General features: G+C 38.5%; 1 protein-coding gene across 2 annotated transcripts in view; it reads right to left on the reverse strand.

The window, feature by feature from the left end:
• ADAMTSL3 (ADAMTS like 3) overlaps nt 1-14763 on the reverse strand; it is a 188917-nt gene that overhangs the window by 2640 nt on the left and 171514 nt on the right. For both annotated transcript variants that reach the window (XM_075713979.1, XM_075713978.1), the window contains exons 24-28: nt 9479-9661; nt 7304-7423; nt 6290-6502; nt 3458-3641; nt 719-923 (exon numbers count right to left, since the gene is read on the reverse strand). In XM_075713979.1, the coding sequence (XP_075570094.1) occupies nt 719-923; nt 3458-3641; nt 6290-6502; nt 7304-7423; nt 9479-9661 (905 nt within the window). The remainder of the gene's footprint in view (nt 1-718; nt 924-3457; nt 3642-6289; nt 6503-7303; nt 7424-9478; nt 9662-14763) is intronic.

Here is a 14763-nt window from a genome sequence, read left to right on the forward strand (position 1 = left end):
CGGACAAGGCCGAGATATTTTGGATCCTTTGTGTGCAATTTTGCCAAGATACTGACTTTCCCACCTATTCATAAAGCTAAATCCATTGTCTATGCTCTCATCATTTCACATCTCTAGTGCTGCAACATTCTTTCTGTAGCTCTGACAATCACAAACTTGCCTTGCTAATACCTGTATCAGAAATACAGCAACAGTAATTCTCTTAATTCATTACTTTGGTCATTGAACAGTAAAGACTGTGTTAATAATTACAAAATTCATATAAAAATGAACACAAGTTTACTGCACAAATGAGGAAACATAGAAAACATAAGAAAGCAGAGTTGTCTGTATTAAATATTGTGGCAACTTCTTTTGAAGCGCATTCATGTATCTTTCTTTGGGGACTTCACAAGTACAGCTGTGCAAACTGTGTTCTCATAAGACTGCGATAAAAGCAATATACCAGCTTAAAAAATGGAATACATAGCAATGGATTAGCTTATAAAATATACTGAAACTAATACTCAGGTTTCAGATCACGTCTTTGACAAATAAAAGTAGCTCAGACAACATGAAAAAAACCCCAGGATTTGTAATTCACTGGTCTGAAAGGTAATTACAACTAGTGGCACATAGCTCTTCCTTTGTGCAAGAGAATAGATGTTCAGCCAATGGTATGATGGCACCAATACACTTCTATAACACAAGGAGTTTCCAGACAAACTCTGTAACTTACCTGTCCTTTTGTCTGCATTGTCCCCACTGTACACAAATGACCCACACAGTGTTTCCTTCCCACAGGACGATCTCTGTGTATACAAGCATCTGGCAGCAGTGGCAGCACACTGCCATTGGCTTTTACTTGTTGACAAGTTATTTGTCGATAGCGAAATCCATTGCCACAAGATGCAGAGCACTCAGACCATGGACTAGTTACCCACCTACGAGATGCAGAGACAAATTTATAGCAACTATGAAAGCATTGCAAACTTGCTGGTAGTTTGCAGCGGTCTGTTTGCAAATAAAAATCAAAAGCACCTGTCATTGCAAGTTTCAGATGTGAGAAAAGGTAGAATCGGCTTTTTCAGTTGTTAAGCAAGGTCATATAAATTTGGTTAACTTATAACTGTGGCTCAATATATGCTAACAGAAATGACACTGCTTGCTACCCAAAAGGTTATACTAGGTAAACCCTATAGACCCTACTAGATTTAACATTTCTGAAGGAAAGACAGCATACTTTTCCATAACTTATTAAATGAATGGTACTGATTTAGTTACTATTAAGGTGACAGGTGTCATAACTCATCCAAATTTATTACATCAAGATCTTGCTAGATAATGGCTCAAGCAGAACATGTTATTTATTGATTAGAAGTTGCAAAGATTTAGTCTGTCTTGGCAGCTAGGAACAATGCTGGGGAAGCAGCAGGTGGTAATACGATTTATTTGACTTGATCTTTTCATAAATCTAAGCTAGAAATACAGAATGGGACTTCATGTGTAGCACAAGTGTGATAGCAGGAAAAATATTCTATTCTCTTTAGCAATTATTCCATTTTCTTACGGTCAAACAGTTTATATCCATTTGAGGAAGATTAATCTTTTACAGTCTGGACTCTTGTCTTTTTCTCCCTTTTAAAGCTCAAGTACTTTTGCAAACATTTGGTGCAGCACGTGCACAGCGAGTCAGCAAGGCCCAAATTTGGCAAACGCTTAAAGCACAAGTTAAGTACGTGCTTAAACCCTTATATTTGCTTAACTGTACTTCTATGCTGTGCTGGAGAGAAGTGGTTAAACACATGCAAAGCACTTTGAATAATAAGGGCCCAAGACACTGACCATACATCTAAAGCCTTTAAAATCTACGGATACTTTCTAAGGAGTTGCCTTGGGATGAGAAGATCATGCAGAAATCAGTAAGTGGGGAAATGGAAAGGGAAGTCAACATTTTGCACTTTCCTCCCAGGTCAGTAATCACAGGGAAGGAAGAGAGGTTGGAGGCACTAGGAACCAGACACAGGGGTATTTTCCAGTCATCTGGGATGAACTTGTATATAGGAAGTGTGGAATACTTCATAAAGGAAAAACAATTTGTATATTAGCAAGCACGTATAATTCAAGGTAGAGTTAATTACGTTAGTATACACACAATTCCTTTCCACTGGTAAATTCACCAAATTAAAAGCAAAATAAATCTAAGTATTTTAATAAGGGAGAATTTAGGTCCCAGTCTGTTTAGCCATATGGAACAACTGATTGGGTTTTGTGGTGAATACTCTGGGTCCAGTGATGATCAGATTGTTAACTCGTCCACTGCAAAGGTGTGACCTCGCTCAGGGGAACACCAGGCCCTCTAGTATCCTCCTAACTCTCTGTCATCTGCTCTGAATGGCTGGATTTTAAGAGGGAAACCTGCAACTGAGTCTGTGTGTTTCAAACTATTAGTTCTATTTCAGTATTTTTCCACTGGCAAAAAGCTTGCTTGTTATAGGCTGGCTGGAGTTCAGACTCACAATTTAAGATGATCTGGTTTTTTGGCTGCTAATAATGAAATATAAAGACATTTCTCCTGATGTTTACCTGTTGCTATGTTTTCTGTATTTAGAATAGAGTTTAGAACATACTGGCAAGATGCACTTCCATAATGTCAGCTAAGGTCTTAACACTTCTGTCCGAACATTTTCCAGCAAGGGACAACTCCAAAACATGTGCATGACTTTTCATCCCTCACAGATTTTTACATTGCTGACAGTGATGGCCAACTCTTTTAAGCAACGGAAAGCACTTGTTTTGAGGAGTCCTGTGGGATTTCCTGCTAAAAACCTAGAGCAATGCCTTGTTGAGCTGGAATGCTCAGTGCAACTCAAGAAGTCTAGAAGTAAGGTTTTGGCTTTTGGAATCAGATGTTGTGGTACACTTGCCTGTGATATAAAGATTTTCTGCCCCAAGATCACAAGGTACCCCAGCTGATCCAGCGAGAAAATTGGCAGGGAAGGACATGCAAGGAGCGTGACACTGTGGTGAGGGGCATTAGAGACACATGAGGCATTCCACAGTAAACATCCTACTCAGAGCTCTGCTGGCACGGAAGGAAAGGAGGTGAACACAGATTCCTCTCATGAGTATCCTGGCTGCTCTAATCGTAACGAGTTTTCTCTCAGCGCATTGGCACAGATTCCACAAAAGTAGCACATCGGTGTCTCAGAGAGACCGCCAGCTTAGCTTCAAGTCTGGTAGCAGCAAGACTTGCTGCAGCAGCATGGAGACGTGCACAGATCTCATTTATTCAGCTGAATCAAGTGTTCCCCTACTTGCTTGTGATCCATTTTCACATCTCTCATGCTTTAGGGTTCATGATGAAATAAACCCCACATTTCAGACTCAGAGTATAAACACAGAAGCAATTTCAGGAGGATGTGAGTGCATTTTAATACACATAGAACACATGGAAATAGAGTAGAAAGGAATTTACCTGGCAGGGCAGTCATCTGTGTTGCAGGACTGGTAAATAATCACTGGTTTTTGCAGCTCTCTGCACAATGATTCATTTACTTTCTGTTTCTCTGTATTCATGCACTGTAGACTTCTGGAGCGGGTTCCTGAATTCCCACAGCTAGCAGAGCAAGTACTCCATTCAGCATATTCCCATTTATAATCTAAGAAATGCAATTGAAAGCAGTGTGAGAGAGGCACTATAAATTATAATTGTGTCACATTTTAATTGATTTGGCAGCATATTCTGTAAGCTAGATAGATACCGCATCCTCTGTAGAAAAGCAAATATTTCAGCATTGTGAAAAGGGACCGTAAGCCAAAGTAGAATTTAGTCCTACTCAGCTTCCTCTCAACTTCAGCCCTTACATATGAGCATGAAGTTCTCTAGAAGGCAAATGGGATCAGCATATGTGCACATGAAGGGCAGAACCTGGCTCACAGTAGGAACTGATGAACTTCTTTTAAAACTTTCATAACATTTTTATACAATGAGCATTAAAAAGAGGAAACTGTAAATCAGGCTCTCTAGGTTTCCTGCTGTTCTACAGTAAGTATATTCTGAAGAAAACTCATCTTACTCCAGACACTTCACATAATTTCAGGATTTAAGAGAATCCTGTACTAAACTATAGAAAAGTATTTAATGCATAAATAATCTGCCACCAAGGCATCTGGCAAGATGAAAAAGGAATTTTGCTGTAAAGAGCATTTCATATAAAAAACCAATCACCTCTAACAATTACTACCTTTTATTTAGCCACAATTCCACACTTACACCTTCCCCCACAATTTTTTTTTTTTGACGCTTGGTAAAAGATGAAGTACTATGCAATGTTGACAGATTTTTATGTGATCACAGGAGGAGTCAGATTTTTCTGTAATAACCAAGAATAATTGATAGCTACCAGCTGTGTCCACAGGCTCACTCTTCCAGCACATAATGAATTCTTTAACTTATTGTTTTTCAATGTTTCCTTATTACTTCTGGGTTTCTTAAAATAATACAAAAGGGCCCTTTTCAAAGTAGAAATAGTTAAATTTACTGACTGCAACTATGATGGAGAGACTGTATTGTTTGTTTAACTAGGATGATAGTGCTCAGAAGTGCCCTCAATATGCCTACTGTGCAAAAACCACCAAAGGAGATTTTGCAGTCTTACAAATGCATGGGTATTTCAGTGATGAAACACTTACATAAGCAACAATCAGAGTTAAAGTTCACAACTGCAAAAGAGAATCTCCCCAAAATACTGACCAGCCTCACGGGAAAGGGTATTGGGCAACCAAAAGGTAGTCCAGCTAAAGACTACAGACATGAGATCTATATTAGGACCAAGGCCTGGATGCATTTTTGATAAACTCTATTAGGATATTTTCTGATTCAGTTCATAAATATTTTGATTTACTTTTGATTTAAAAAATGAACATTTTGATCAGAGATATGTTTCAGTAAAATTATAAATGTAACTGGCTTTGCAACCCCATGCACACAGAACCATTCTCATTGGATATTAGGAAAAAATTCTTCACGGAAAGGGTGGTCAAGCATTGGAACAGGCTGCCCAGAGAGGTGGTGGAGTCACCATCCCTGGAAGTGTTCAAAAAACGGGTAGACGTGACACTTTGAGACATGGTTTAGTCTAGTCTGCCCTTAATTGGTTTAGTGTGGACTTGGTAATGTTAGGTTAATGGTTGGACTGGATGATCGTAAAGGTCTTTTCCAACCTAAACGATCCTATGATTCTATGATCATAAAAGAAATCCACTGGCAGTCACTGAGAGTACACTTATACACAGCGTGGGAGACTTGCAAGATCTGATCTTAGAGCTTGAGTCCTTTGCACATAAACCATAAACCAAATCAGTTTGATAAGATAACAGATAAATCACACATGAAAACTTTCAATTTCAACAGATACTTGGGTTTGAATCTGATTTGCATTCCCTGGGTATTTACTGGTTAGACAGTATTTTTTTTAAACTGTCAGATGGAGTTTGGTGCTTTGCTGCCAGACTCTTAGCAGGATCTAAGTTCCTAACCCTCTTTTTTAAAGCCCAATTATGATGTAATTAGTTTCTAAAGCACTTTAAATATCTACAAACTTTATAAAATGTTTGCATATGCAGCCTATTGTCCTGCTGGTGCATATATAAGATTCTTCGCAGATTCATCTATAATCCTCAAATGCACATTTTATAACCTACTAATGGAAATGTAGTTTCGTGCAAGCACATTACATCGGAGAACATTACAAAACGTTCTTGAAAACTTAACACTGAAATCGATGAGAGTGCCATAGTACAGTGACATGTTTAAGGGTGACTACAACAACATGGCTACCACATCATTGTAATGACACTGGAATATGACAATTATATTAAAATTATTTTAACTATAATTAAGATATTTCCAAAGATTACCTCAAAGTCAGTTTTGTTTCAGTTTGGTGGGCTATCATGACAGCAATTTGTATGATTTGCTGAAGGGGAAGTTGAGAAAACCTGCCTGATTTAAAACTCTTCAAGCAGCAAGACACTGAATCAGGCAACATTCTCTCAGCTTCTCAGCTACGCAGGCAAGAAATGAGAACCCCTGCATGATATTTGGATACACATTAATTCCAATATCCAACTCTGAGTATGGACATTGTCTATTGACTTAAATGGGACTATTCACATATGCAAAGTTAAACGTATATTTATGAATTACCTTCTATGTATAAAAGCAGATTAGGTTTCAGGAAAGTCTTTACACAGTGAAAGAAAATATTTTAAAATTTAAGAATTTGTCATATAATTTTCAACAAACCTTCCTTCTTGACATTTACCCAAACTGACATTGGTTTTGCACTGGCTGAAGTCCAACATTGGAATTGTCCAGCAAATTGACCGGAGTTGGTGTTCACCTCTAGGATACGACCCCCAACCAAGGTTCGGTATTGCAAGGTCTTAGCTTCCTCAATTGGGCTATCTCCGAAAAGCCAGTGAACTGAATTTCTGTAGCTGGGTAGCACTGGGCAACCTGAAAATCAACAGCATTTTAGCAGGTTTTTCTAAACACATTGAAATGTTTGTGAAAATGTATGTATGATTGTGTGATTCTGTGTAAAAGACCTTACCAGTCTAAACAAAAACAAGAGTATGCATAAATTCACTGAAGTCCAAGCTATGGCCCAAAATCCTGACTGCCCCTTGAAGGCTATCAGCTGTGTAAGCTGTGTATGCTTACCATAGTTCTTTATATTTTCCCTTTCAGTAAGTTCTTACAAACTTAACCTCTATATGAAGGAAGTGGGTGGGGGGAACAATTATTTAAATGGAACGAAGATTTCATCCCAGACTACAATATGTAAATAGGTTTGTACTGAAAGAGTTTCTATCTGTTGTGGAAAGGAGTCATAATCTGGTTAAATGAAATTGCTGCATTTTCACTCCATAGGCACAAGCAGGGATGGAAACAGAGGTATTCATTTAGACAGAAAAATAAAAACCCAGTTCTAGAGCTCAGCTGAATCCCCTCCCATTGTTTTCAAGTGATGCTCAAAGAGAAATTATGCAGCTTCAGTCTCATGGTGAGTCACCTAGCCGATGCCTAAAGGGTCACCATTTAAAAACATTTTTTGAAAAGCCAAATCAAAAAATAATTGTCTGTCTTACTCTGAGGTTCCCTCCCTGATAACAGAAAGCTGAGATATGGTTAGCAAATCCTGAAGGTCACCAAACCCAGACTCTTAGGAATTACACTCACTTTCTCCATGGGGCCCTCTCCGTTTTAACGAAATCATTAAATAATTTAAATGACAAAGCAGAAGACACAACATACCTATTCTTAGTGGATCTCCAGGTACCACACTGACATTTGTACCAACTCCAGATGCCATTAGGACGCGCTTTCTTCTGCTTCCCTTTGATAATAGAGTGTTATTCTCTATATACCTTTGTTCTGTAACACAATGCATAAGATCTCTTTTTAGCAAGAATTAAATAAAGATGCTAAAAAAAATTGTATCAAAATATCCAACATGCTACTTATGAAGCAGAAGGATAATAGCACTTCGGAATTCTTCAGGATCAACTTCATTTATGCAGTTAAATTGTCTGTCTAACAAATATACTTCAGATATGTAAACAGGGAAACGCAGAAATTATTTCTAATGTTTATGCAAGTTTCTAAATTAATCAAATCTACTGAATTTTATTTATTAGAAAAATAGCCTGTAACACTTAGTGTAAAACCAAGATTTACAGGAGGTATGATGTATTTCCTGTTTCTCATGACCATGTTATTTATTATTTCATTACCAGTCATTCACATACAGAAAATTAAAGAAAAATAATTCTCTCAATGGAATTAGGCCAATTTCTCTGTTCCATTAGATGCAATTACAACAAAGTGCTACAACAGAAAAAAAGAAAATCTCTTAAAATCCCATTATGCATAGAGATAGCTTAATGTATGCAGAATCATATGCCTATCACTATAGCAACGCCTCCTTTTATCATACGCCAGACAGAATAACTGCCAAAAATGTGGGCAATCTGTCAGTAACCCACAGTTCTTGCCACTTAGTCAACATTTCTGTTTTAATGAATGTGCATATCTATGATTCTCCTTCCAGAACAGTTTAAATCTTTTGTTATATTCTAACTTCCATGGGTCATTTTACATCGGTTCAACATTTTTCCTCAGTGTGCAATGTCTGTACAAAGCCTCCTGCTTCTCTGTGTAAACACTGGGACAAAAAAGTCTCCACAGGACCACAGTGAGGGCAGTCCCATACAGGCAAAAGGTTAGTTGCCTTGTCAGGCTTTAGGAACTTTTATTAGAAAGGCTACACAGATTTTGCTCTACTGCCTGACTGCCCCAGGTCAGGCAGTAATTGCTGTAGCAAAGTCTAAAAGGCTGACATGGTGTTGCTTTAGACAACATGGAGTCAGTGCAATCTGCAAGTCCTGACACAAGAAAACCTCCCATTTCTTTGCAGTTTCGCACAGCCAAAAAAAATGGCAGAATTTGGCCCTCTCCTATCCACTCAAGATTTATTTAAACTAATGTCATGTGACCAGGAATAGAAACAAATTTTGGACTCTTGTGAGCAATCTTCCCAGTCACGTCATTATAATAATATTCCTCTCTGGAACGTCTGAAGTGTTGATGTAGTCCAGGAAAACTGAAACCAAGAAGGGAGCTTCAGTCTACACTCATCCTCACACAGAGACTCCTATTATATCTTTGGTACATCTTCCTTGGCCAACAGATCCAAACATCTATAACCTGCCCTACACACGTGTGCCTAAGAAAGCAAGCTTTGTGGCAGGATTGGCCATGTATAACTGCATTGTACTTCATACAGCAAAATGGTGAGAAAGTGAATTTCTAGAGCTGAATGATCCATTTCTGGGAGCTACTTGCAAGGCATGATTCTATTATACAGAATTACATTATTAATCTACTTACAACAGACTCATTTAAATGGAGTTTTTCTTTACATGTTCTATTCTGAGAGTTAGCAGTTCATATTCAGAATTTTTTGTTTTCCGTGTCCCTATGTTTTATTGGCCTCTATAATTAAAAAAAAAAAAACCAAAAACCAAACCCAAAACCAGCCTTTGCTTTCATTTCACTGCATTTCCCTGCAGATTTTCTGAATAACTCAAGCCTGCCCCATTTCCCTAGATAAAAGCACTGGAAGCAATGTCATATGACAGTGGATTTAGTTTTCTAATGTGTCTGCTGGTTTAAGGGCTGATATTTGTTGCCTGGAAGCAAGAAGATGGAACAATTTTTGAAGAAGTCACAAGTCAAACCATCTGTACCCAGATCCACTATTACAGGAAACACAAAATAGAGAACAGATCCCACGGAGTCAGATGCAGACAAAAATTCCAAGTTCATAATAAAGTGTTAAATATCCCCCCCAACTATTTTATTGGTTAAACTTCATAATCAAAGTGGCTCACTATTGTTATCAGTAAGGAATTCTCATTTAGCGCTTACCAGTTAAGTGGAGAACAGACGCGGCTTCAGCTTTTCCAAGAGCATTAGTTGCTCTGCAAGTGTATGTTCCGGCATCTTCATAGGAAACATTCCTCAGAAATAAAGAGCCATTCAAAACCAAGAAAGAATTGATTTGTAGCATGTCTTTCTTCTTAAACCATGTTACCTTTGGTTGGGGAACACCTTTAGAATGCAAATAATTAAAATATTTATTGAGAGAGATAAACCATAGGTTTTATATTGCTAACTGCCCACATAACATTCAAGGATCCTTTGTCATTTCACAGATAGCGTAAACCAAAGTAACAACACTGCAGCAAAACAAGTACTTTTTCCACTCACAACAAAACTTCTCAGTTGTGAGCCCTATTAATAATTCAGCATCCCACTGAAATTAAAGGTTAAGCACTGCAAGACAAGCTCACAGAACAGCTTTAAGAACTGCTACTGGTCCTACAAAAGCAACATGCTCATGTGTCTTGCTACTGAAAGATGTGAGACCATTAACCTCAATCAGGGCCAATTAACATAAAGATCTGCACAGCATCTTTCTGCATCCCAGAATATATGGAGGAAGGAATGAACATTCAATTTCTAATTAAAAATAAAGAAAAAAAAATGGAGGCAAAATACTTCTCTTGAAGAAAAAACCAGTATGTTTATCAATTAGATTAGAAAATATATGTGGTCAATTTCTGCCAAAAAAGTTCCTGAAAACTTCTCCAAGTAGCAGATGTCATATATACAACTTGTAACAATGCAGTGTGAAGGAAAAGGCATAGAAAGAGCTATGAACAACTAAACAAGGGGCTTAGTTGTGAAAGCAATCTCATTTACCATGTTATAGAAAGCCAAAGGTCTATTATCATGCCTACTGTAACGCTTGCACTCTGAGAAACTCGGCATTTGCCGATAACTTGTCATTCTAAATTTGAATCAATGAATGACGCTGGACATTTAGTTTTAATTAGATGTTTTTTCCACTGGCACAGTACCACCTCTGTGGGAGGACTTCTACTGTTTTCTTTTCCTCAAACATCTGCCTTTAAAAAGATATTTGGCAAGTTGGCAACTCAGACACTTCACTGCTTGTGCTCTGGTTGAGCTGCCGCAGCAGAAGCGCTCTTTCAAAGCTCCAAAATCCTAGATAAATTGCTGGGTAAGTCTGACAGATGTGGCACAGTGACTAGCTGCAGGGGTACGCAAAGGCGCAGGGCACAAACAAGTCAGAGCAGTTAAACTGTTTTTCACCTAAACTCTGTTTTCTCTAAATATATTGATCAGTGCTCACTGAAGACTACCAAAATGGGTTCTGCTATAGAAGCTGACCTGAATGTGGGATATTTGGAAGTTTCAGCCATATTGAATGCTAATTCAGTCTCCTCTCTTCACAGATCATTGTGCGGTATTACTTTACAGATGATGTCTTCATGATGTGGAATAGCCTTTAGGAACAACTTTAACATTTCAATCACTGGCTTAGCACTTCCAATGCACACCTCAAGTTTTTCCTTTACTGTAATAGGAACCAGACATATTTTTTGGAAGCTGCTATTTCACTGAAGGAAAAAGCTCCCCCCTCATTTTTTCTAGAAAGACAGCAGAGAGAAAAACTCTTCTGCATAATCACAGATTTTATTCTGACAATTTAGCAACTGTTCAGTGCTTTTAAACTCACGAGATTGTGTTCTACTGAATAAAACCGCATAAAACAAAGTACAGATCTGCAGAGTGTACAAGGGTCCAAAAAACCAGACTGTTTTTCAAGTTTCCAGAAGAAGCTTTATGCCACTTTGAAAAATCCTTTTGGAATTAGGATGAGGTCTTGTTTTAAGGGTCTTTTTTCCATTTTACCCCAGCTTTCTGGCTAAAGTGTATCATTCTCAGACATATTTTTCCTTTACAGTGTACTTTCCATGGCCGTTCAGGCATATATACTTACTATACAGACGGGCTGAGGAGGTGTTGTGGGGATGCTGAGCTGTTTTAACCTAAGGCCTAGAGGTTTGCAGCCAGACTACCCTCACTGGCACCAAAATCCTGCAGATCAATCAGAGCCAAAAATAAGCCAGAAGCAGCATGGTTGAGATGGGACTGAAGTCAAAAGATTTAAAGTCAAATTCCACAAAACACAAAAGCACAAAAATGTTTGGAAAGGTTCAAATTTAAGCTTTTAACCTGAGCCTTCATGAAACTTCAGCCCAGTATCGCCCCATGATACAGTCCTCCTTCTGCTCTCACCAGCATTCAGAAATGTACCTCATTCCTGGGAGTTAACTTAAGTAAAATATTTCTTTCTTCCAAACTTGGTTTGTATCCTAGAGTTTATCCCGGAAAAATTGCCATGTCTCTACTCTTCTACCCATGTCTCATTCAGAGACATGTAGAGCCTTTTAAAACCTGGACTGGAGTTCAGTTTGCAGAAGAAATCTGCAGAATAGCTTTGCCTCTCATTTTGAGTTTAAAATTGGGCATCTGTTGCACACCTTAAACTTAATTTAAGTTATAGAAAATGATTCCTCTTTCCTTCTCCAAAGAGCTGTATACATTTCTCTTTAGGGGAAACAAGCAAGTAATACCACACACACACACAAGTAAATCAGACCATTTCTCAAGTGAATAATGTGAATACACAAATATAAATTCTAGGTCTAAGGAGCGGAATTGTGGACAGAGCCCTGCATGGCAGTCCAGCAACCAGTCCAACTGAAATGCACAATGAATCCATCCAAGGAATCTTAGGGGTGCTGTCACTTACAGATAAAGTGGGGGGAAAAAAATCCACGAAAAATTATCAGTTAAACACATAATGGAAAAAACAATACTATTATGCATTACACATGATTATCACACGCTGTCATTTTAAAAAAGAGTCAATGTTGTCTAGATACCTTCAAGGTGCATCCATAAACGTGAGCGGTTTGAGCTGAAAATAGTAGTGGCGATAATCACAACACTCCTGATTTGTATTGTACCTAAAACTACTGAGAAGTACGATTTTTATCTAAGAGTTTATAATTTGTATGTCAACTGTCTGTTGAGTCCCTCTGAGCTGGCCTCTTCACAATCATTCTGAGGACCCTTCAAGTTTTTGCATTTCATGGTTCCCTTTCTTTCCCCAACCTTTGTACTATGTGGCAACTAATTCACTATCCGAGAGTGAGCCTGGGAGATATTGGACCATCTGCTTAAGAACAACTGGTCTTTGCAATCAGGCTTTTTCTGTGTCCTCTGTGTCAGGCTTTTTCATGGGCTTTTGGTTAGGTTGCCATTAAGAGTATTAAGGAAAATCCTCAGCTTGAGCCTTGAGCTAAGGAAAAAAGGAAGATACCTTTCAGAGAAGAGTTCAGGGACCTGTTACAGGCTAGAGTATAGCATGAAGGGAGAAGAGAGGGAAGGACTGCACACTCTGCCGTCAGGACATCGCTATATGCTAGAAATCAGGGGCTTCTAACCCTGCCTTTCAGGGGAACCCAAAAGCAGCAAGCACAAACGTGATATAAAGCTTTTGGAGTTGTGCATCCAGAGAGATACAGTAGAGAATCTGGCCAGAAAAAAGTTTTATTGTGTGGTGCTATCCCATCTGCTGACAGTCACCCTATAAATGGATTAAAGAAATAAAGCAGGAGAAAAAGACATCTCTTATAATCCAGCTCCTTGCATTCTTCAGCAAAGCAGTGTGTACATTTCAATCTCTTCTGGACAGCTTCAGTTTATCTGTGTGTTCATATGGCCAGTGAAAAATCCTTTTCTGCCATAACTCTCATGAGAGACACAGAGTTCTTGCGCATGCTGTCATTTCTGGAATTCCTATCAGGAGAAACTCTTACTGCTGGAGGATACTAAAAACCCTCTATTTTTAGGTGTGCATTTACCTTTTTAATAGTCTCTGTGCTTAACAGTGCTTTGCATAAAACTCCTTCTCATAACACAGCACATAGCACAACCCCAGCATGCAGTCACCATTTATAAATTTTAGGTGAAAAAGCTTCCGCCATGCAGATTTTTGATGCTTTTCCTTTAGAAATCAGACTCCACATTTACTACTCCTGAGATAAGATTTTTCTTCCCTACTGGTATGCAGCACTGCACACTGAGTGAAGTCTCATCTATCAGCTCTTGTGAGAAAGCAGGCAAAGTATACAATTCCCACATTCCTCATGACAAGACTCTTACAGCAGCACTGTGAAAAGCACCGATTTTCCTACACAGAAACTGCAGGACAGAGTTCAAGCATACCATCAAAATGCAAAAAAAGCTGGTTTTTTCTGGGCAAATAGTTAAGGCCTAAAACCTGTGCTTTATCCTTTAGTATTCATGTAAATAAAACTTTAAAAGTTAAGTACTGTTTTCTTATCCAAGGAGAAGCTAAACTAAGCAAAAATAAGCCAAACCACGAGGTGTTGGTGGTTTTTTCTTTCTTTTCTTGAGGATGACAAACTGAATGGAGCTGAAATTATACTTAAGCCTTGAGAAATATTTGTAGGACTTCATGGAGGAGTTCGTCCTGTGCACAAGGTTGAATTTTACTGCAGAGGCTTGACTCTTCTTTACATAAAGGTTGATTTACTTAGGGACTTTACATGGACAAAAATAACATTCACACTGTCTTCAAGAGCATTTTCCATTACAGACTATCAAGAGATGTTTAATAGCTAATTACATTGAATTTTAAAAATATTTCCTCTTCACTGTTATAATTTTCTGCCCTCGGTTCTGACTCAAAGAAGTTTCTACTGTTGTCATTTGTCCTTTCCCGGTCAGTTTTAAAATGTGTCTTTCCATTCACCTTACGGTCCAAATTTAACACATCTACATAAGCTTCTTCTACAGAGTGGCTGCCCCTCTGTATCCATCAGAAGACACCAAATCATTCTGGGAATCTTTTCCTAGACCTTCTCTTCAGGAAAAAAAGTAAATCTTCCAGTTTGTAATCCTGGAAGGAAGTCATTCCCTATCTACATCCAAGAAAATATTACTTTCAAGCTGAAGAATTCCTGGTTTGATCCCCAGCCAGTACAAAAAGGGGAAGAGGTAGGAGATGGCCTGTAGCCACCTTTGTTTCCTTCATACCCCACCTCCACGCAGATGCAGTTGAGGATGAGCCCAAAGGTATCGACTCACCCAAACTGCCAAAGGTTCAGAATCCCTGAGTGCAATTTAGATCCCAGTGATTCAAATGGGAGATCCATCACTGACATCAGCTGGTAGCAGAATCAACCAACCATATCCCTATGGCTCCAAGTCAGGAAAGCACTTAAGCAGAGGATTAAATCCATCCCTAT

Source organism: Pelecanus crispus, chromosome 7 (genome assembly GCF_030463565.1).
Source record: "Pelecanus crispus isolate bPelCri1 chromosome 7, bPelCri1.pri, whole genome shotgun sequence".
In the NCBI taxonomy this organism is placed as follows: Eukaryota; Metazoa; Chordata; class Aves; order Pelecaniformes; family Pelecanidae; genus Pelecanus; species Pelecanus crispus.